The 22,101-nt window shown below is 48.2% G+C and overlaps 1 protein-coding gene across 1 annotated transcript; it reads right to left on the bottom strand.

The window, feature by feature from the left end:
• Positions 1 to 6,432: 6,432 nt before the first annotated feature.
• LOC118784415 (glutamate receptor ionotropic, NMDA 2D) lies at positions 6,433 to 20,409 on the bottom strand. The gene is made up of 15 exons (XM_036538647.1): positions 20,074 to 20,409; positions 19,308 to 19,574; positions 18,447 to 18,775; positions 17,649 to 17,763; positions 16,527 to 16,732; positions 16,224 to 16,392; positions 15,762 to 15,915; positions 15,251 to 15,376; positions 14,555 to 14,784; positions 14,253 to 14,413; positions 13,186 to 13,373; positions 10,176 to 10,408; positions 9,102 to 9,651; positions 6,781 to 8,990; positions 6,433 to 6,630 (listed from the first exon to the last, which is right to left on the bottom strand). The coding sequence occupies exons 1-15, from the start codon at positions 20,407 to 20,409 to the stop codon at positions 6,433 to 6,435; spliced, it is 5,472 nt and encodes a 1,823-aa protein (XP_036394540.1).
• Between the last annotated feature and the right edge of the window lie 1,692 nt (positions 20,410 to 22,101).

Here is a 22,101-nt window from a genome sequence, read left to right as displayed (position 1 = left end):
TCCACTGAGACAATAATAATAGTATTGCAGGTAAAGTGTCTTTAAAATTTAAGCTGAAGTGTGCTGTATCAATAACAAACTGAACAGCAATTCAAAAAAAAAAATCCCCAACAGTGTATTTATATCATCATATTTATAACCATCAATGCAAATTACAATCAACACAGAACACATTGCTATGATGAGAAATATGCAAATAGGAAATTATAAGGCAGGATCAAACCTATGGCTCCCAGCCATTTGCCACTCAGCCTCTGCGGTTGATATAAATGTGAAAGTTGACAGGAAGTGCTCTGTGAGTGGAGGGGAAGATGCTGTCGGATCCTCGTTGAGAGATGCGGTCTGTGTGTTGGCAATGCTTTAGGGCAGCGAGAGGAGCTGATGAAAGAGGGAGAGTAGCCCTTTCATCATGGGTGAGAGGACCAGAACGGGGGCCTCCGAGAGACAGGTGTTTGCTGGGAAGCGCATCAGTCTTACTAATGTAAGGAGGTCCTCTGAAACGAGCGTGCTGATGGACCTGCACTGCCAGTGATAGCACGCCGTTCCGCTCCGAGGATCACCAGGTGCTGCGGGCACTTGGTGCCATCGCTGCCGCTATCATCAGCATCATCGTCGTCATTGACGACAACAACATCATCAACATCATCATCATCATCATCATCATCATCATTATCATCACCATCATCTTCATCATCATTGCAACATATACCAAAACAGGCCAGGTGTAGTATCTGTCAAAACCAACCTCACTGGTGTAGGCAACTGAGAAATCCAACCTCTACTGCACTTATAAACATGTCCAATTTCTATGTGAATTGATGCATAAGCCAGCCAGAACAACTTATTCTCCACCATTTATTGATTAAAACAAGTATCAATGTAGCAATCATACTGACATTCTTTGCAGTAGCCCCTCTTAATTTCTCTCTTGGTAAGTAAATGGTTTAAGCTGGTTTAAACTGTTGGATTTTATCCTTCTGGAATCAGAGACAATACTTTATTTAGAGTGGATTCTGGTCCACTGTGGCTTACATCAGAGCCTAAATCATTCTGGTGCTGCAAGAACTATCTTCATTTCAGCTATTCATAAAGGGAGACCAAACACTATCAGGCATCCATAGAGAGAATTCAGCAACCCCTTCTCCTAGAACCTCTACCCGTGCACACTCACTCACACACACACACACACACATTCATATTCACATATTCACAAACAACTGGACAGAAAAAGATAAAGAAAAAGAACAATAGCCAGTAATTATTTAAAGAGAGTCAGATTTTATGAAGCAATTCTCAGGAAGTAAGTGCAGCACTGACCCCCACCCCAGACAATGTAAAAACAACTCATAATAACTAACTCATATTTTGGGGATGGACCAGTCTGGACTGTACAGTACAAAGACCCCAAGATCTCCAAACAAACACTATTCATACCACAATATTATAACAATGCATTAGAATCCATGCCATACGCAAGATGCTAATCACAGTAATAACATTGCCTTTATGTCCAATATGTGATCTCCATCCCTGATATAGAGTCCCTCCACAATACAACACAGGACAGTATTTTAATAACATACTTTATTGTTGCTAAAACTGTATGACCGACTAGTGTTGAATTAATAATGTGCTGTTTCATTCCTTCATCTGCTTTAAACGGCCTGTCTCATTCACCTACTCACACAGTGTCCAAAGAGACAGAGGGGATATTACTATACAGCAGTTAAATGCCAGTCAAAGCATTCCTGCTTTCATGCGTGCATACGGTGTGATCTTAAAGTGCATACGATTTCAGCCCTGACCTGAGACCTCATCTCCCATAACCCCCCCCCCAAAGAAGCCTGCTGAACTCTAGAACGCCCTTGTGTTCTACTTCCCAGGTCAGGGCTGAAAGGTCAAGTGCTGTGATGTAATGTGAAAACAGGAGACTGCCGTTGAAACACAGGTAGCAGGGTCCCCACCACCCCCCCCCCCGCGGAGTCTCTTGAACATGTGTATTTTTAACACGGGAACTAGGGCTCAAGAACTGTCACACTTTAAAGCAAACAAGAAGCACGAGAGAGAGAGGAAAAAAAAGAAGAAAAAACCCTGATGAAAAAATAATTGGGAAAAAAAGAAAACACACACCCGTGTTAATGTTAATGACACTCAGCTCTGTAGGCCTCTGAAAGTACAGCGCGGTACCTGTGAGGGCAGTGGGCGGCGTGTGCATGCACAGTGCAGTATAGCGCATAACCCAGAGGACATGCACAGAGGATGGTGCCGTACCACACAGCACAGTGCAGCAGGGTGCTCCACAGTGCCACTGGCAGGGGTGTAACACATGGTGCTAGAAAAAAGAAGGGTTTGCCGAAAGCTCCACAGAGGGGGGGGGGGGGGGGGGGGGGCGGGGTTGGTGTGGTGCAGGTAACCTTCCCCCACCCACCCAACACCACCCTCTCCCTCCCCCTTGAGTTCATTTGGTCGGATATGCCTCCCAGACGCAAAGGAGCATTTCAGTACATAAGGTTTACAGTGACCCCCCTTCGACGGTTACAAAACCATTTCAGCCACAGGAAATCAGTAAAAAAATAAATAAATAAAAAGAGATTCCTATCAAAACCTTTAGTCAGTTCTGTTTGCTGTATGGTACTTTATCTCGTGGCACAGCAACACAGTGCAAGTCAGCAGCATAATACTGTACAAAAGCCCACAGTAAAGTACAGCACAATCTGTTACAGTGCAGTATAGGCCAGTGCTGCTTGGCTACATGCCCCTGTCAAGTCCATCCCTTTTACAGGATCGTACGCTTCAGGTAATGAGGGGTTCGGGGGGGTGGGGGGGAGTGGGGGGTGGGGGGTTGTTGGGGATGGGGGTCAAGCCAAACACAGTGCGACAATGCATACCATCGTGGATCCCGGTCCAGTGCTGGACAGCACGCTGCATAAAATGTGGTTGTTTACTGCATGGCGCAGCACTACACTGCATAGCATTGTGGAGTCCAGACCAGCACAGGACAGTATGCTACATCAGGTTTTTTTCTCAGTACATGTAGCGCTGTACTACACACTATGGTATAAGGCCCCGCCTGGGGCAGGACAGTACGGTACAGCCCAGACTCTGGCTACAGTGACATGGTCATCAGATACACACTTCAATCACATCATTTAATTACATTGTAAATTAATCATTGTCGATAATCGATCAAGGAGCAAGAACACAGTATCTACTGGTCTCTGTTTTTTTTGCTAAGTGAGAGACAGACAGAGGGACAGACCGAGAGATAAAAAGACAGAGCAGTGAGACAGATAGTAAATTATAGGTGATAAATGTAAACGTTAAAAGATTTAATTTTGGGATAGACTGACAGATCAGAGAGAGATATATAGATTATAAAGCAAACGGATCAATCTGTAGGTTGAGAAACTAAAGTAAATACAAAGATAGATGGAGAGACAGGTGAACGGTTAGGTAGTTTTACAGTGAGAATGAGAGAGTGATAGAGATAGTAGATACAGATAGATGGAGAGATAGAGAGATGAGACTTATTTCTCGTCTTTTTTGTCACAGGCACTAATGTCTTCACAGTCAAATAGGAGGAATTGAAATTCAAAAATGATTTCTGTGTCTAGAATTGCTACAAAGCTAAAACGTTTAAAACTATTTCTCTAACACTTCCTCCAAATATACCAAACTTAATTCATATATATATATACCTATTTATATATATATTTATTTGTACATATATATCTTTATATAGATAAATGAAGAAAATTTTAAATGATAATTTAATATAATGATCAATAAAATGTCTAGTTAAAATCACAGTATAACATGGTACATTCTCAAAAACATAGTGTATATATATATAGATATATTTCAGCAAAATTAAGCTACAGAGTTCAAATTCAGTCCCGTTCATGCAGTCACAGACTAAAGTATTAGGGCCTTACCATAAATTATATTAACTGATGGGTTTTGATAAATGTAGATCAACCTATGATGCCCCCTTCCAGCTCTAAGTTTTACTTCTGCAGTCTTCCCATTTTGAGAGAGTCGATGTCAACAGCAGTGAATCCTAGCTATCAGCATGGTTCTGCCTTATCCAGGGAGCTGATCAACGACTTTTCCATCACAAGAGATGTGGATAACAGAATTTTCGCTTCCTTGTCTGAAGTCAATTTATCTAGAATACCTATACTAGTGTCTATATCTGGGGGGAAAAAGGCCATTCTTATTTTCCCTTCAAAACACAAAGGATTGAACTGATGCCTTTTAAATGGTGTTGGCTAGGGAACATTGTGCGGAATGGATATATCCTGGTGACAGTGTTTTCAAAAAGGTTGCCGAAAGCTTTTGTCTGTGACAACACGCTCACACGCACAGTTACTCACATCGCAGTTTAACCCAAAAACTTTCCAATGGTAATTAACACAGTTTCCAAAATGCTACATAGTCTAAAAGTATGTCTACTTTGCTACATCATGTCAAAGCTACATTCAACTACAAGAGGGGCAATTCTGCTATGACTGACATTAGACAGCTGAAAAATTACATATATAAGTATAATATAGCTACCCTTTTTGAGAAAAAGCAGCATGACATAATGCTAACATTATGTTCATCACTCAATAGAACAGAAGTATATTTATAAATATTTTGAAAAAAGTCATCAGGTAGATATTGAATGCAATCAATAGGGTGACGGGAAAATGGTTACTTGGATCAATGGTTGCAATCTCCATATTGGCACTAGATGGCACTGCAGAAGATTGAAATGGACTGAAATCTAATTAGATGGGAGAGTATTTGTTTTGCACAAAATCATAATCAAATTATCAGGGAGGACGTGAGTTAAAGCCACTCTGATTTCTCATCTTTTTTTTGCTTGCTGTCCTCAAAAATAAAATGTAAGTCACACACTAACTAAATCAGAAAAGTTATGAAAGCTGATTCAATCCCTCCTAATTACTTATTATATTAGCACTACCAGAGGAAAGGTGGTGGAAACTGCATTCTGAGGGAAGATGGCAACTAGTTGCACGCTCTCTACTGATGTTACTGCTGTCTTGCCATTTTCAGTAGACTATGCGAAGTCTATTGAAGCCTCTTAGTCAGCCATATCTTTTCATCATATCTATGTAGCTGCCACCTTATTGCAAGATTTGACAACAATTACTGGTCTAACAGGTATTTTCCGGTTCCATCCAATCTGAATACTTTTGATTATTAAACATCGCCATCTAGTGCCAATTACAGGCATTTCAAATGATCATCCACACTTTTTTTTTTTCTCTCTCGATTTAAAAGAAAACGCTGTTGTGATCAGATATAAAACAGTACGGCGCTTCTACCGAAATTAAATTACTGAATCCAACTTTGTATTTTACAAGCATTGACTAAAGTTTGGCACTCATCTTCAGTATACCATATAACATCAGTCACAGTTGACTTACCCTGCTGTTAAAATACTAACACAGTGAGAGCAATATATAGATAGATAGGCTTAAAAAAGAGGAGGGGAGAAGTAGGAGTAAGAAAGAAAACAAAAACAGAAATAACAAAAACTGCTACATGTTTTGTTCACTGTTATTTCATAAGTTTGTTTCTTTCAAACAGTGACATCATCACATGCCTTGCAACGATATCAGTGTTCACAGTTCTAATTGGACGAGAAAGAAAGAAGAGGCTCCAAGCTCCAGGGCTCCAGTGCTATTGATCTGAGTGGGGCAAAACAGTTCTTCTTCTAAACATGACATCGCTGTCTGCAATCTCATTGGACGGGAGCATTAGTGTAGTTCTATAAAGCTAATATCATTAGCGGAGACGAATCTAGGAGCTGATGTATGTTTTTGATGACATCCCATTCCGCAAATGCCATTACAGGAAAGAAGAGTGACTTGGTGGGAACCAACAAAACAGTGACATTGCTACTCTAAGAAGAGAGTGGGAGTCTATAATATGAATACAATATGTGCCTACTGTTGGTTATTCTAATTGGGCAGGACAGTCTTATCGCAGAGGTGACACCGTGTTCTTAGCCATTCCAATGAGCTGAAGATTTTGGGGGATTCTAAGACACTATCCACCGCTCCCACTGGAAACGAGAGGACAGCTGGAGCAGTCTTTTTGGAGCCGACAAGAAAATAGGTGGAACTTTCAATAAACTGATCAGAAGAGCGTAAGTAAAAGGAGAAAGAGATTCTTTTGTAAACATGACATCATTACTCACAGAATAGAGAACCGCTATCCATTGTTCTGATTGAAGGAGAGGACAGATGACATCATAATTCTCAGTTCCGATTGGAGGAGAACGGGAGTTGTGACGGACACGGCACCGGCGCCGTCTGACTCGGCATGTACTAACTCCCAGTCATGCCTCACAGTCGAGCGTTTGATTATGTGAACTAGTCCCCCAGTTCGGTGTGCATCTTCCTCCTCCACTCTCTGTCATACTTCACTCTCCAGGCTGGAGAAGTGGGCCGAGCCCCTCCGAGAGCAGAGGCTTTTGGCCTTCAGGGGCAGGTGAGGGGAGTAGAATCTCCGTGGCTGTGGTACCGAGCGCAGTCTCTGGTACTGGAGCTTGGCGCTGCCGGTGGCCATTGAAGATGGCTGAGGGGCACCCGTTGTGGGAGAGATGACAGAGGGCTGGGGAACGGAGGACAAGGACGGGGGCGGGGGGATGGGGACGGGGAGGGAGGAGGAGGTGGGGGCGGGGAGCGAGGTAGAAGGGAGGGATGGGATCAGGGGCTGCGGCGGGGAGGGGGATGGCTGGATAGGGTGGTCAGTCAGTTGGGCCTGCTGGGTGCTGAGGTTGGACTGGCTACCCGATTTGGGTTGATTCTTGTCGGGCTTAGGGGGCAGGGGCTTGGGCCTGGAGCTGCCGCTGAAGCTGTGGCAGTGCGGCAGCAGCTCCTCCTGGCTGCGGGAGGAAGCCCGGCTCCGTTTGGAGTGTGCGTGGGGGCGGCCGTGGGGGTACTGGCAGAAGCACGGGCCTGATTCCCGCTCCCTGTCCCGTGCTCGGCCCTTGCCCTTCCCCCCCCCTTTCCACTTCTTGTCTCCCTTCATGGGGAGCTTGTCCACGGACCAGTATCTTCGGGGGGGAGGGAGTGCCGTGGGCGGGGGCGGCCACTGGGATCCCAGACCGCCGCTCCCGCCTCCCGATCCCCAACCTAACCCCCCACCCGAACCCCAGCCGTCTCCCCCTGCCCCCCATCCATCCCCTCGCCCCAAAATCGAGTCATCCCTACTGTTTATGCTGCCCCCCTTCTCCCTGGAGGGATAGGTCCCGAAAAACCAACCCCCTCCCCCTATGCCCCCACCACCCCCGCCCGCACTGCCTTCCCAGTACCTTTCGAATCTTCCAAATTCACCTGAGGACCCCTCGTCTGAATAGCTCTCCTCCACCCTGCACCTGTCTCTCTCCGATTCTGATACCGCCCCCCGGCCCCCAGTTCTCCTTATCCGCTCCTCTGCCCTCTCCCTCTCCTCGTCTACCTCCTCCTCGTCATCGTCGTCGTCGTCGTCGTCATCTTCGGAGTCCCACTCGTGGAAGGACAGGCCTTCCCTAGTGTGCGCCCTGCCTCGCTCGTAGTGCAACAACAAGGGTCGTCTCTCTCCCGATCTCCCTCCCCCTTCTCTCTCTCCACTCTTCCGTCGCTTGGAGGAGGAGGGCAGGAGAGGATGCAGGGAGGAGGGAGGGGTACTGGTGGTTGGATCGCCTCCCCCATTTCCGCTCACCCAAAATTTGACAGAGGCAGGGAGCTTATTAAGATTAGGATAGCGTTTGCTGGGCGGTTGGTGCCTGGAGTGGGAGCGGGAGCGGGAGGTTTTGGGCCGCCGGTCCCGGCTCCGTCGCGTTCCGCTTTCCTCCTCCTCCCTGTCATCCCCTTCTTCCTCGCCTCCGTCCTTCCTCCCTCTATCCCTCTCTCCCTCCCACCCTGAATCTCTGCTCTTTTCCCCAAATGTATTGCGATACTGGGTTGAGTAAGATGAGTAGTCTTGGGACATCCCCCCATCCCTCTCTCCATCCCCGTCTGCCTCCCTATCGGCCTCGATATCCCCTTCCTCGGGCTCTGAGCGCTTGCCTAACGAGGCTTTCTTTTTCTTCTTGGTTTTCATCGCTTTCTTCTTCCTCTTTTTTACCTTGCGCCGCTTCCTCTCCCTCTCTCTCTCCCTCTCCCTCTCCTCCCTCTTTTTCCTCTTCTTGCTCTTCTTCTTCTTTTTCTTTTTCTCTTTCTCTTTATCTTTCCGCCTTTTCTTCTCGCGCTTCCGCTCCGCCGTGTCCCCCCCGCCTCCACCCCTCTCCCTCTCCCTCTCCCCCCATCCGGCCCACCACTCCTGCAGCTGGGCCAGCTGGCTCCCGCCCCTCTCTCGCGCGCGCTCCCTCTCCCCCCTGTGTGGGCGGGGCTTGCGCGGGGGTATGGGCGGAGGCGGGGGGCCGTGAGTGAGGGAGCGCGGGGAAATGAGCGATCTCTCCCGCTCGCGGCCCAGCAGCAAGCTGGACTCCTCGGTCAGCTCCTCCAGATCTTCGTCCTCCTCCCCATCGAGCCCTTCCTCTCTGTCCCTGGTGCTCTTCGAGGACGCGGAGGAGGAGGAGGAAGGAGACGTGGAGCGGGAGGAAGAGGCGGAGGATGAGGTGGATGAGCTGGAGGTAGAGGAGGAGCTGGTGGTGGACGTGTAGGGGAGGGAGGGAGAAGGGGAAGGGGGGGTGTAAGTGGGGGAGAGGGGGACGGGTACGGGCAGCGGCAGAGTTGGGGAGTGACGGCCTCTCCTGCCACCTCCATCCCTCGTGCCATCCCTCCCTTCCCCTCGCCTCCCCAGCGGAAGGATGTTCTCATACAAGGGCCCTCCCGGTTCCTTGGGTTTCTTGGGACGGCGTTTTCTCCAAAAAGAGGAGGGGAGAGGGGGAGAGGGGTGCGGTAGTGGGGGGTTGGGTGGCAGAGGTACAGGGGCCTGACTTTTGGGAGGCAGCCGAGGGGTCCCCAAAGATTTTACGCCCTTCCCCTGACCCCCTGCACCACCACCCACAGCCACCTTCTTCCCGATCCCGTGATCTACGCTCTTTTCCTGGTAGAAAGCCACACTTGCCGGAGGGGGCTGTGGGTGGCCCCTCTGAGTAGTTTTAGGGGTTTGGGAGCCAGTTTGTGGATCCACACATGGCCCCAAGCCTTCAGGGTCAATTGGACCATAGTAACGCTTGTATCCATCCAGACCGCCACCCCCGCCGCCTCCCCAGCTCGGAGCCACCTTCTGCTGAAACGGCCCCATTTCCGAAATCCCACCCCTCACACCAATGGGGTTAGCGCCAGCCGTCTTTGGGAGCCTCCAGCGGTCCACCACAGCCAATCTCCGATCAGGACGGGGTAAAAACGTAGAGCAGGGGAGAGGAGCTCCCAAAATGGGAGTGTTTGACGGCCCCAGGGCTGACCCAGAATGCGCGAGCGTTGGGGGAGATCCCGGCAAAGGGGTTTTGTACGCCTGCTGCTGCTGCTGTTGCTGTTGCTGCTGTTGTTGCGCCATGGCGATGGCAGGGTTGGTAACAGCTGTCGTGACGACGTGAGGCTGGGGAGGAGGGGGTACCATGGTGGCGTGGTGATGGGCAGGGAGGGTGCTTTTGGCTCCACCTTGGGCGGTTTCATCTTCAAAGCTGCAGCAACTGTACATCCCCTGTGCAAAGGACAGAGAGACAAATATAAATGTTACCATATGGACGGTCAATGACAGTTATTCCGGGGTGACCCTGAAGACTCAGCATTACAATTTCATCTGGCTTACAGCACTCACTGCAAAAGGCTGAACTGCGATTCAAAGCAGCACACGACATTTGCAGCCACTAAACACCTGTGTTTACGTTTACCTCCACACGGGCCTGCAGTTCGCCTAACTCGCAGAAATTACCTAGAATGCGCGCATTTTATTTTGCACACGCTGCATTAGGAAACAGCAGAATCCTCCTCTTCCCAGTGTCACACTGTGTTCCGCACTTTACTAATAACAAACTCATTTATCACGAGGCGATTTGGTTCTTACGAGCAGAGCCTTTTATGTGGCCTTGTATTTGATCGCTCCGAAGATATGGAACGATTATGATAAGTGGCGCTTCCGCGAGAGAGCGTTTTTTTTTTTTTTTTTTTCGCGGGCGGATTGTTACTGTCGGAAACGGCCGGGGGGGCCCGCGTACTCACACTCACCCTGCTGAAGGCCAGGAGGAAGTCTAGCCGGCCCGAGTGTCCCATGCAGTGCCTCAGTCTCCAGTAGACCAGGTGCTCCCAGGCGAACACCAGCAGGCTCAGGCCCATGGCCACCAGCAGCATGTAGAACACCCCCGCCATGTTGTCGATGTCCAGCTTGGAGCTCATCACCTCGATCTTGTCGTTGTGGCAGATCCCCGACAGCCAGAGCCGTTCCAGCATCTCGATCTCGTCTGGAGAGGGACGAGAAGATACGGTTGAAGATGGCATTGGCGACCGCTTTTTTTTGGGGGTGTATGCAGGAGGGGCCACGTCTACAGTCACATTTTATCCAAAGTGCAAGGGAGGGAAGGAAGGTAAGGTTGGAGGGAAGGTAAAATGGGGAAGAGATTTCACATGGCTGGGCAGTAGGCTGCTGCATTACTGTAAAAATCTGGAGAATAAAGAAGGAGAGAGAGGTTTGCAGGAAAGAGATTTCTTTGACTTGCCATTGCCGCATTATGTCAGAGGGAATGATTGGATGGGAATGTAAGAGGCAGAAACAGGGGGAGAAAGGGAGAGATTGTGTCATTATGACAAACAGTGGGAAGTCTCTTCAGCTTGGAGTAAGAGAGGATGGAGAAAAGGGTAAAGGGGGGAGGCGCAGGGGAGACAGAAAGTGAAAAACAGAGAGAAAGAGAGGGGAGATCATTATCATTTAATTGTGGTGGAGAGTGGACAGTGAGTCTTTCTAGCATCTCTGACTCACGTAAGAAGGCCCTTGAGTTTTTCTTGACTTGATTTCCTCAAATGAATTTTCATCTTCCGTCTATGGGGTGCCGATGCAGACAACTTTTAAAATCACCAATTTTGCTCAATTACTCCCCATTATCCCATTGTCTTTGAGTTCATTATTTCAAGGAGTCCCACATAATTATGGTGAGTGACAGCCACTCTTAGCCAGAGAACCAAGAATATTAGCGGCTTCACAGCACCACTCAACTAATATTTTTTGATATTATTTTCAGATGAGCGTTGCTTTTTTATTGTTGTTGTCGTTCTCATCACAGGTCTAAATTTTAGATTCAAGTGCATCCAATTCCGCTGCTTAAATCTCTGTGTTTTCAGGTGCAATGTCTTCAGTAATGCGCCTGAATTTGCATAAACAGCCCATACAGGAAAGTGCAGCTGTGTCTGTTGAATTGATGACAGCATATTTCTCCATATTAAGAGAAAAATTCTCTTTTTTTTATCCAAAAACCCAGACAAATAACAAACCGGTGCCATTTTATCTGACATAAGACAGTCATTAATTTCTCACAAACAAGTCATCAAACCTTGGAACAGAGTCAAGCAGCATGACTTCCACACATTCCAAGTCCATAAAGTTTATTGTGTGTCTTTTGTAGTCAAATCTAATGGCTCTTTAAAAAGGTGCATCAATTCTGTCATCGCTATGCTATGTGCAACACTTAGGACATTTGGCACTTGGGCAGGATATGCTTTGAGGGAAAATTCGAAGGTTCTGCAGCACGCCTGAAGCTGTTAATTTGCCGTGCCTGCAACGCTCCACGGGACAGAATACTCGGTATATCACAGCTGAATATAAGCCTAAATGCTTAAGCCTAAGAATAGCATTTTAGCCTAGATTCGCTCAGGGAGAAGTGGATAACAAATAAAAATAATTGTGCGCAAAAATCTGGCAAGTATGATATTTTTTTTTAGCAATTACAGGCTTAGAGACATACCCCTCCCTTAAACTATTAGTTGAATTCTCCAGTGAAGCACACTACCAATATTTATGGTTATCAGGCTAACAGTCGTTGATTACGGTCATTCAACATGGTAGTGCAAGTAATTTCAAATGGAAATCAAATTAAATTGAAGGGCAAAAGGGATAATTGCAATCAAGCATATTGTGGATTAAAACGATGTCTTGAGCAAGCAGTCTGTGGATGGCTGATGTGAACGCAGACACATAAATCTCGAGAGCTTATATATGGGGTGAAATACTGAGGGGCGCACAGAGACGAGAGGGGGCGAGGGATGAACATTGTCTTCAGAGAGAACTAAATATGTATTAATGTTTTTTCCTTAAAAATATAAAACATGTAATCCTTTGGCTGTTAATCCCTCACAATAATAAAGACCAATTACCGCATTCAATCTCTACGAAGAAAGAAAAAAACCCGCCATTGTGCTTTGAAAGGTATGTCAGTAATACAAGGGCATGTTTTCAGGGGAGGATGCCTCTGTTCATTTGAACGCTTCATTTCTCATGTAAAGCTATTGCCTAGGTCTCGGTATTTAACAGCTGGGTTATTTAATAGAACTTGGCATCAAATAACTGCATTATCAGTGTTTAAGCAGCTCAATTGGAAAGCACTAGCTGCAAAAGGCTTTGTATTTCACACCATAACCAAAGCGGATTTAAAACCTAGACGGAACATCCAGTTGAAACAATGCTCAGGATGTGATGTGTGTGTGTGTGTGTGTGTGTGTGCGTGTGTGTGTGTGTGTGTGTGTGGTGAGCTGTACAATGACAATTAAGTGTCAGCCATCAAACAACCGCAGTCAAGGAAGCTATGCCATTACACAGCAAATCTTCCCTCCTACAGTTCTTGCGTGGAGCCCAAGTGTTGGACAAACATACTGCAGAGCTGTGTTGCCGTGCTCCAGTTCTCTGTGATTCTTTCATCATCTTCAACATGTATTGCCAAACTCCCTCATTAAATTTCAGCCCCCACGCTTTACTTGTCAAAAACCCATCAGCTATCTAGTGATACCATTCCGTTCCGAAGGAAGCTTCCTTATCAAACATTTACATTAAGCAGTCAGGGAAAAAGAGAGAGCAGCACTTCGCCGTTTCCAGCAATGCTCCCATTAGCTCGGCATGCCACCGTCTGTGCTCCTTCCTCTCTCAGTTTAAGGTCGTTCCAGCAACGCTCCTGCGCCCCTCCTCTCTGAACTACAGCGCAGCCAAAAGCCAACCCATCCCCCCCCCCCACCGCCCCCCACAGTGGCCTCTCACCGTCTCCCACCAGCTGGAGCAGGGCGAGGTCCAGGGGTCTCTTCCAGCGGGAATTCTTGTGCAGGGCGATGCCGTAGCCCGTGGTGGCAAACACCTTCCCTGAGCCGATGGTCATCACTTTGCAACCCTCGTCCTTCCTGGCCATGTAGTTCAGCACAGCTGCATCGTATATGAAGGCATCCAGCTTCCTGCGCAGAGAAAGAAGCAAGGATGAAAAAAGCAGCTCTCCAGACACGGATGGCTGCCCAATGACAGCGAGGAACACTGCTCATAACAATAATAATACCACAATTACTTTAATCGTTTAGTGGTCGCAGATAGTCTGATTTGCATAGCTTACAATTTTCTCGTTGTAACCATGCTACCACAGAATATTTACTGGGGCAATTTTGGTTATGTGCCTTGGCCAAGGGTACATCAGTGCCCCAACAGGGTCTCAAGCCATCAACATTTGGCTTACTTTTTAACCATTTTCTTTTAACCATTCTATCACACTGGTGCCATTACTACATAAAAATATGTATTATTTATTGATAATATTATAATAATATATTTTAAAATATATTAACAACAAAATAATAATAATAATGGTAAGGACAATAGCAGGGTCGCACACTCTAAGAAACAGCATGCAGGAGTGTCAGGCAGGGAGAAGCTGAACAGAAGCAGCAGGAAGGGTTCAGATGCATGTACAGCAGAGATCTGACTCTGAAACGCATAAGCGCCACTGTGATTATGAGTGGGGGGGGGGGGGGGGGGGGGGGGGGGCGAGCGGAAGGTAAGGTACGACACGAGCTTATGAAAATGAATGTGTGAGGATTAATAAACGCAGGGAGATGTGGCAGGGATTTAAAGTGAGTGAGGGTAAAGCGAGAAAAGAAGATGTGGAGAAAATATTCCCACTACCACATCTGCATTAATGCACATCAACACCGCCTGAACATTCATACTCATTACGGCTGATCTGAGAGGGGGGGGGGGGGAGGAAGTGCAAGGGAGAGAGGGAGAGAGAGAGAGAGTGGCAGAGAGAGAAGGACACTAAGAGATAAACTCTCTCTGGCACTGACCCAGTCTTGAGGTTAGTGATAGCCTCTTCCACCCCTCGTTGGTTGTATTTGACCATGTACTGGTGCATGTCGGGGTAATTGCTTCGTATATTCTTCTCTGTGCTGCCGTTGGGGACAGTGCCGAATTTGAGAGGAGGGTACTGTTCCGTGGGATGCTGGAACTGACGGTCCAAGAAAGAGGCGCAGGTTAGGACAGTACATTCGCACAGACTCAAACCCTGCTCCCCATTGCTTCAGGCCACAATATTAAGTACCATTCTGAGAATCATTTTCTCTCTCCCTATCACAGGCGCCAGTCTTACCTTCTTGTCGCTGAGACCGGAGACGGTGTCAATGTACTCCTCCTGGATCATGAAGGCAGCCAGGTTGGCCGTGTAGCTGGCCAGGAAGATGACTGCGAAGAAGGCCCAGATCAGGACCATGATCTTACTGGTGGTCCCCCTGGGGTTCTCCACGGGGACAGAGTTGTTGAAGACCAGCGCCCAGAGCAACCAGATGGATTTCCCAATGGTGAACTTAGAGCCCCCTGCCTCTGAAATATAGGCAAATAAAAGAGAGGGTGACAAGAAGAGGAGGTCAGCAAATTATGCTCAACAGTGAACAGCAGGCCCAGAGCTCCATGTCCCAGAACAGGGGGGGTAAAGAGAGAGATGGACACAGAGGCACAAGAGGACAGGCATTAGAAGAAGATGAACAGAAACACAGCTAGAGAGAGAGCTAATGAGTAGGGGGGAGAGAGAAAGAGAAAGAGAGAGAGAGATGAACTGTGTAATATCACATTTGCAAAGCAGCAATGCTAAATAAAATATCACTGTTTCAATATTAAAAATACGGTCGCATTGCAACGCTTGGAATAAAATGCTGATTTATTTTTCCGGTCGGACCAAACAGCTGCACAGATTGCCGTCACACACCACCGATACCAACATCAATATCCGCACGAACGGTGATGTTTAGTGATGATGCGAGCGGTTGACAAAGAAAAACGCCGCCCTCACTCTTGCCGCTCTGCAGGCTGCGGTTGTACCCCACGGGACTGAAGAACTCGAAGATGAAGACGGTCACCGCGACCACCGTGAGACACATCACGAACATCATCACCCACACGGCCGGGCTGTAGGGCTCTGAAACACAAAATCAAACATGATATACTGAAAATAGATAAAGCTACGGAGCGGCAAAGGCAACGGCTCTCTCGTGACATAATTAGCGCTGCAGCAAACCTACTGTATCTCTCTAAGTGTCAGTTTTAATGCCCTGCAGAGTGCAGTCCATCAGTGTGTGCCTACCGTGTTATCCCAGTCTTTATTTCTGTGAGATTAGGTTGTACGGCAGTTTTCACCCAGTTTCATCCCATAATACATTTCTCTGTCTTTGTAGTACAGCTCTTAGTGTTGTCATCTATTGCCGTTGTACAGTAGCCTTTTTATCAGCCTGTTTTGGTTGTCGCCATACTCCACGCCTAATGCCTCTTTCTAAGAACCGTCCGATTGTCTGCGTCTCGCTCACCGAGGAAAGCAGAGGGCGAGACAGTGCCGTTGCTGCGGGAGACCATGACACTGATGCCTGTCTCCACAAAGGGGACTGAGAAATCCACCACCTCTGACCTCTCCTCGTTGATGGTCAGGGAACCGATTGCCATGTCGGCACGGTGGTACACCACCTGGTGGGTAGGGGGAGGAACTGCAGTTAGGGGTAAAACGTGGACAGCGTTACAAGTAGCACTGCACACTACCAAGTTGCACTGCATACTCATATGCATAATCTCTCCACAGTCTAAGAGCCATACGGCTAGAAGGGGAAATTAACTGAAGATTAAACATTCGTGTTTCTAAGGGATTGCAGCTGGGGCCATATGTTTCAAGTATTTGGATATAGATCAAGTCTATCAGAATTACTAGTCATGAATAGTCATGGAAAAAATGACACAAAAGAAACTTGTCTTTTCTCAAACAGTATATGACCCCTGACCTCTCCGACCATGCCATTCCACACCCCATCAATCTTCTTCCCATGCTTCCCATTGGTTACTAGGTAGAGGTCATAGGTGAACCCCACAATCTTAGCCAATCGCTTGAGGATGTCAATGCAGAATCCTTTACAGCACTGCTTCATTGGAACCAATCCTTCCTGAACCACACTGAGACAAAGAAGGAGGAGGAGGGGATAAGAGGAGGGGAGACACAGGAGAGAGCAATTAGGTGAAAGGCTGCAAAAAAACAAAAGCGGTTAATGAGCAGTAATCCTGGTGCTAACCCTTCCCGCTGTGCCGACCTGGCATTGAGCGGCCGCCGGCAGGGAACGGAGTCACGGATACATGTGCCAGAGGCAGGATCGGCAGCCTCCACAATGACAAAAGGGCGCTCTTCCAGGGTGACCACCCGCAGGTGCTGGGCATCGTCCGGGGGCTGCAGGAAGGGGCCATACCGGGACCAGGGAGGGAAACGCAACCTCAGCACACCATTCTCCCACCAGCCCACCTGGGGGACGGGGGGACGGGAGGACGGGGGGGGGCGAGGTCGGACACAGAAAGGACGGGACGTTAGAGAGGACAGGGTGAATGGGCACAGATTAAATTCAAAAACAGATGACTGCGGACCGAGCCGAACCTACACCACTGATCTTCACAGAGCCGATTCCGTTTCACTGTGAAAGGAGATGTGCCTCCGTAAGCAATCAAGACTGCTGACGGGCGACGGGTCATGCCATTGTAAAGAGAATATAATATTTAACAAACCTGTTGCGCGCGTGTAATTTCAGAGATAAGTCACTGAGCCCCGGTTTTTTGAAGAAGAATGGAGAATAGAACAAGGAATATCTATTTGAAAGAGAGCCAATGAAATGGCAAGAGTCAGCACAAAGCATGCAGGGGTCTGGACACTGAGGGGCTATTAACATGACCGCAAAAAAAGGAGAGAGGAGAGAATATGGACTGCCCTGTTTTTCTAGCTACATGGGCAGAAAAGACTTGCAAGAACATTAATCACAGATTTAGTCAGGTGACATTATCTGTCCTGCCTTGAGCATTTTGTTCAGCAATCCATTTATGAAACAGAAATACGCATGAAAATGGGCATGAAATGTCAAAAGCAGATACTGAGGAATTCTGCTTCCTCGGGAATCGAAAGGTTGATCACGTTAGGTTAGATGCATATTATTCAGCAAATGTTTTGCGTTCTCGACACTCCAGCAAGAACTCAGTTCCAACAGCTTAAAGTAAGGGGGATAACAAAAAAGGGGCATAACAAAAGAGAACACAAAATTGAGCCTACACAGGTTATTCAAACTTAATTGGTACTCCCAGGCTAGTCGTTATTGGGTGGGATGCCATAGTTTTGTACAGTGCCATATCTGTAACAGCTGTGAGGCACTACACATATCTTCTTAGCCTCTTACCTCCTCCCATCCTCTTCCAGGGCTGTATGAGATGACATCCAGGGAAGGGTTGGCCAGGTAGCCATCACTGTTGAAGGAGTAATCTCGCCCACCCAAGGTTATGTTGCTAAAATACCTGAAACTTAAAGGGAGGCAAGCAAAGGGACTCACAGAAAGGGGGTCGACACTTTACGCTATCAGCCTGCGCCATATCTTTCTCACAACATCGCAGCTGTGCTGCAGCATGGTAACCTTCAGTGGATATACACACTGAGAGGGCTGAATTCAACAGTGCAGTACTCTGAGGCTGAGTAAGCAACAGGGGCAATACAATAAACGCAAAATTACCTCAATATAGCACTAGCAGTTCTGAGACAAAGGAGCTGCTCTGATAGGCTGCAGTTACAGCCAATGGACAGCAAGTGGCAGCACAAAGGTACCAGTTGTATTTTTTTTTTTTTTAAAATGATCTCTCCCTCAATCTTTTTTTCTTCTCCCCATCTTCAACATGAAAATATGTTTTCACTTCTTACCAGTTGTTCTCTATGATTTTATATTTTCAACTTAAACCACCACAAAATTTTACTTTTCATTCCACCCGGCTGCGAAGGTCTTTCAAACACTGCAGCACACGTATCAGTGCGCAGCTAACGAGTTCCAAACAGATATGTTGTCGTTCGTTCACTGCTGACACACTTATGAGGAGCCGTGCGAGGAAAACAACCGATTTGGCTTTCAGACGTTAATATGTAATCTAGCCAGCCAGACAGTGAGAAACGCCTCAGGTTAGGCTAGTTACCCTAAATTAGGCTGGCTTACCTCATCCTGCTCGGCACCCTTTGAGTCTGGTTGCCGTCCGTCTGGCAGTTGCTGACGAAGTTGGGCCCTCCCGCCGACCCGTACTCCTTCCTCAGGGCCACCGCTCCGTGCGTCAGCACCGACACTCCCCTGGCGATCCTCCTCCTGGGTTCGTCCCTCCAGCCCTGGGGCCTCACGGCGAACAGCGCCCTGGGCAGCCCCTCCAGCCCCAGGCCCGCAAGGGCCGGCCCCACCGCGAACCACATGTGAGAGGGGCCGGCCTGACCCGCCGCCCAGGCTGCTTTGAACACCATCTCGGCCTCCTCTTGAGAGCAGTACAGAAGACGCACCTAAGGATGGGAGGGTGAATGGGGAGGGATGGGGGGGGGTGGGGGGGGGGGGGTTAGTGGAATACATTAACACTGACAAGATGCCTTCTGGCTCTGACGCTGTCAAGGAGAGAAAGGCAAGATGCAAAAACAAAAGCGGGAGAATAGACCCCCGCCGCCATTCCAGACTGATCTCATCAAAGCAACACGTTCAGAATGACTGGCAGTAAAGGAGATGTTAATGTTGAACACACCCAACAAGTGATACAGATACAACAGTTTGGTGTCTGAGACGGAGAGACCAGGGATAAACGCACTCCGTACGTTTGACTGGAACGGACATCATGCAACATTAATACCGATAGTACCAGGGAAAGGCTGAAGGGACACGATGTACATCTGAGGCCACTAAGCATGGGCACGAGCATTAACAATGACATTCAAAAGAGTCCAAAAAAAAAAAAGGGTCACACAGGTACTCCCTGTCTCTGGGCAAACGGATGAATAGGGGGGAGGGGGAGAGGGAGGGACTTCCGCACCGCTCCTCTCTCACCTGAGCCTCATTCTCCTTCAGCAGCCTCCTGGCACGAGCGCCTCCAGGATCGTCGGTCAGGTTGAGCATCACCACGTTCTTCTTCTCCCAGCCGATAAAGGAGCCGTCCGTCAGGCCCTCCACCACCGACAGGAAGTCCTGGTAGCCATGGTGACGGGTGGACACGACTGAAAAGGCCGTCCAATCGTATTCCTCCAGCACCTCGAAGATCACCTCCAATTGGAGAGCTGTGGAGGAGCTGAACTGTAGATAGATCGAGCCACTCTCCTGCAGTGGGTTCAGGTGAAAACCAGGGATGTTACATCTGACTGCGAAAAGTACTTTCATAATAACATTTCCCATGACTGCAGTGTATTCATTCAAGTTTTTTTTTGTGTGTGTGGAGAGCTGTTAACTGCAGGCTAACTATAGAGAAAATAGGAAGAAAATAACATTGTTTTTCTCTCCCTTGAGCGCTCTGAAACAATGTCTTGTACAGATTCGAACTACACTATCAAGAATGTACAGTACGTACAAAAGCTCTTCAAAGGGAATTCATCAAAGGAATTTGACTTCATTTCCCATGAGTGATGTGGTCAAAACATAAAAATTTGTTTACACAGCTGTATGTTTGGTGTTGTTGCTCGGCAGCTATAGAACGCCTTCCACAGCTGCGTAGCGCAGGCAGACAGACAATATAAACACACGCTGCTCACAAGCAGCGCGGTGTACAAACGTGGGCACGGAGGCACGTGCGGCGTAGTGTAGCGCAATGTAGATACAGTACCTGCGGCATCCTCCCCAGCCCCGCTCCACCTCCGACAGCCACAATGGGAAGCCCGGTCTGGGCAGAGACAAACTCCAGCATGGGGGCAAGGGGGCTCCTGGGGGTCACGGGGGGCCTCTCCTCCTCATACACCAGGCCCTGGAGGGGCCGAGAGGCCAGGAGCTCACAGAGCTGCAGCAGCAGGGTCCTGGGGCTGCTGTCGTTGACCGCCAGCCAGATCACGTTGGCGGAGCCCCACTGCGTCACCACGCTCTCCCCTAGGCCACTCGAGACCCTCCCGACGCCGACCCCGGGATACAGCACCCTACCCCCTCCTCCGGATCCCGCCCCCCCCATACCCGCCTCGGGGTGCAGGGAGGACCCGGAGTGGATGACTGCGATGTTGAAGTTGCTGGAGGAGCCGAGGTCTCGCTCTCTCTCCCGGGGGCGGAGCAAGAGCGTGGGGGAGGGGCAAACGGGCCCCACCCACAGTAGCGGGGCCAGTAGGAGAGAGAGGGTGGGTATTGCAGCCATGGGAATGGACAATGGGGGGTGAGGCTGCAATGTGCACGAACAGAGGGTACCTGCAATGGAGGAAGAGCGCTTGTTTAAGCATCCGATATTTGGCAGGAAAAGTAAAGCAAGTTATACTGGTGTTGTAAAGAGGCAAGCACAAAGAATGAGAGACAGGGACAGAAGGCAGCAAAAAGTGATGGGAGAGAAACAGAGAAGAAAGATCAAATACGGAGTTATGAAAGCCACAGACAGAGATGGAACGTTATAAGAGAGAGAGGGGAACCAGAAATAGACAGAGAGAGCGAGAGAGTAAACAGACGACAGAATCAGACAAAGACGGGGTTAGTAATTGTGACGCATGAATAATAACAACAATTAAGATAACTCTAAATACAGAATAAACTCAGACACACATAATTTGCCAACATAATGACTGACTGAGAGACACAGGGGTTAATGTGGTGGACACATACACACACACACACACACACATCTTAGCAAATCATTTTCAATTTACTTTCTGTGCCAACCTCCCCTCCCCTCCTTTTCCCCCTCACTCTTTCAACCTCCCCCTCACTCTCTCCCTCTCCCTCTCTGACTGTTTTTCATGACTTCAGGTGCTAATGCAATTGCTTTGAATCAGAAGGCTTGCTGACATAATATTCTCTCTCTCTCACACACACACACTCCCGTTTCTCCCTCTTTCCCTACCTCTCTCTCTCTCTCTCTGCCTGTTCACATTCTGTCGGTCTTTTGACCCTGAGGAGTCCTTTGAAAACAGGGGGGTGACGGACTGACAGCGATACTGGGGATGGGGGGGTTGGGGATGAGCAGGAAAAAGGGGGGGAAGAGGAAGTGGGAAACAGAGGAAGAAGTGAATGGAGCGCAGGGTGATTGATCGGGATGCAGGTGGAGGGAAAAGGGAAAGAGGAGTGAAAATGAGATGGGAAAAGGAAAAAATGAGGGGAGAGGAACAGGGGAGGAGAATATAGGGAGAGAGGGAAAGAGAGAGATATTGATTACTGGAATGTGTATACGTGTTTGGCTTAAACAAACACACTGGCAAACCTCCGGTACTGAGAAAGAGAGAGGGGGAGAGAGAGCGAAAGAGAGAGAGAGAGAGAGAGGGAGGGAGAGGAAGGGAGAGAGGAAGGGAGGGAGGGAGGAGGAGGGAGGGATCATACTGTACCATATATCACTACACTAGGTTGTATTCTGTCCTGCTGTACTCCGTACTATTAATGTTTATGTTGTACTGTAAAATACTATACGACACCGTAGAGGAATGAACTGTGCCGTACAATCCCGCTCTTGTTAATTGCAACACTTCCATTATAGGCTTTACAGTAGCTGTGTCCCTCTGTAAAATAGCCCTCCTATTACACTGCAGCACTCTCTGCTCTGCTGTACAGTACAGTATTAGAGTTGGGCACCGGGCTGTTTGCATTCAGAGCATCACACCGTACTGTACATCACAGGCAGTAATGCAGTACAGCAGCCTCCCGTATATTTCACTCGGCTGCACCCTGATAA

This window comes from Megalops cyprinoides, chromosome 10, assembly GCF_013368585.1.
Source record: "Megalops cyprinoides isolate fMegCyp1 chromosome 10, fMegCyp1.pri, whole genome shotgun sequence".
Classification (NCBI taxonomy): domain Eukaryota; kingdom Metazoa; phylum Chordata; class Actinopteri; order Elopiformes; family Megalopidae; genus Megalops; species Megalops cyprinoides.
Note: the sequence above shows the minus strand (reverse complement) of the source record. Positions and strands in the feature narration are given on the sequence as shown.

What these genes read in the sequence shown, in the direction of transcription:
- LOC118784415 (XM_036538647.1), bottom strand. Translation starts at nt 20,409, where the DNA reads ATGGGGGGGGCGGGATCCGGAGGAGGGGGTAGGGTGCTGTATCCCGGG. An exon ending in GGCTGGGGAGGATGCCGCAG is followed by an intron (nt 19,575 to 20,073) that starts GTACTGTATCTA and finishes AACCCACTGCAG; the next exon opens with GAGAGTGGCTCGATCTATCT. An exon ending in CCGGTCTCAGCGACAAGAAG is followed by an intron (nt 14,414 to 14,554) that starts GTAAGACTGGCG and finishes TTGGACCGTCAG; the next exon opens with TTCCAGCATCCCACGGAACA.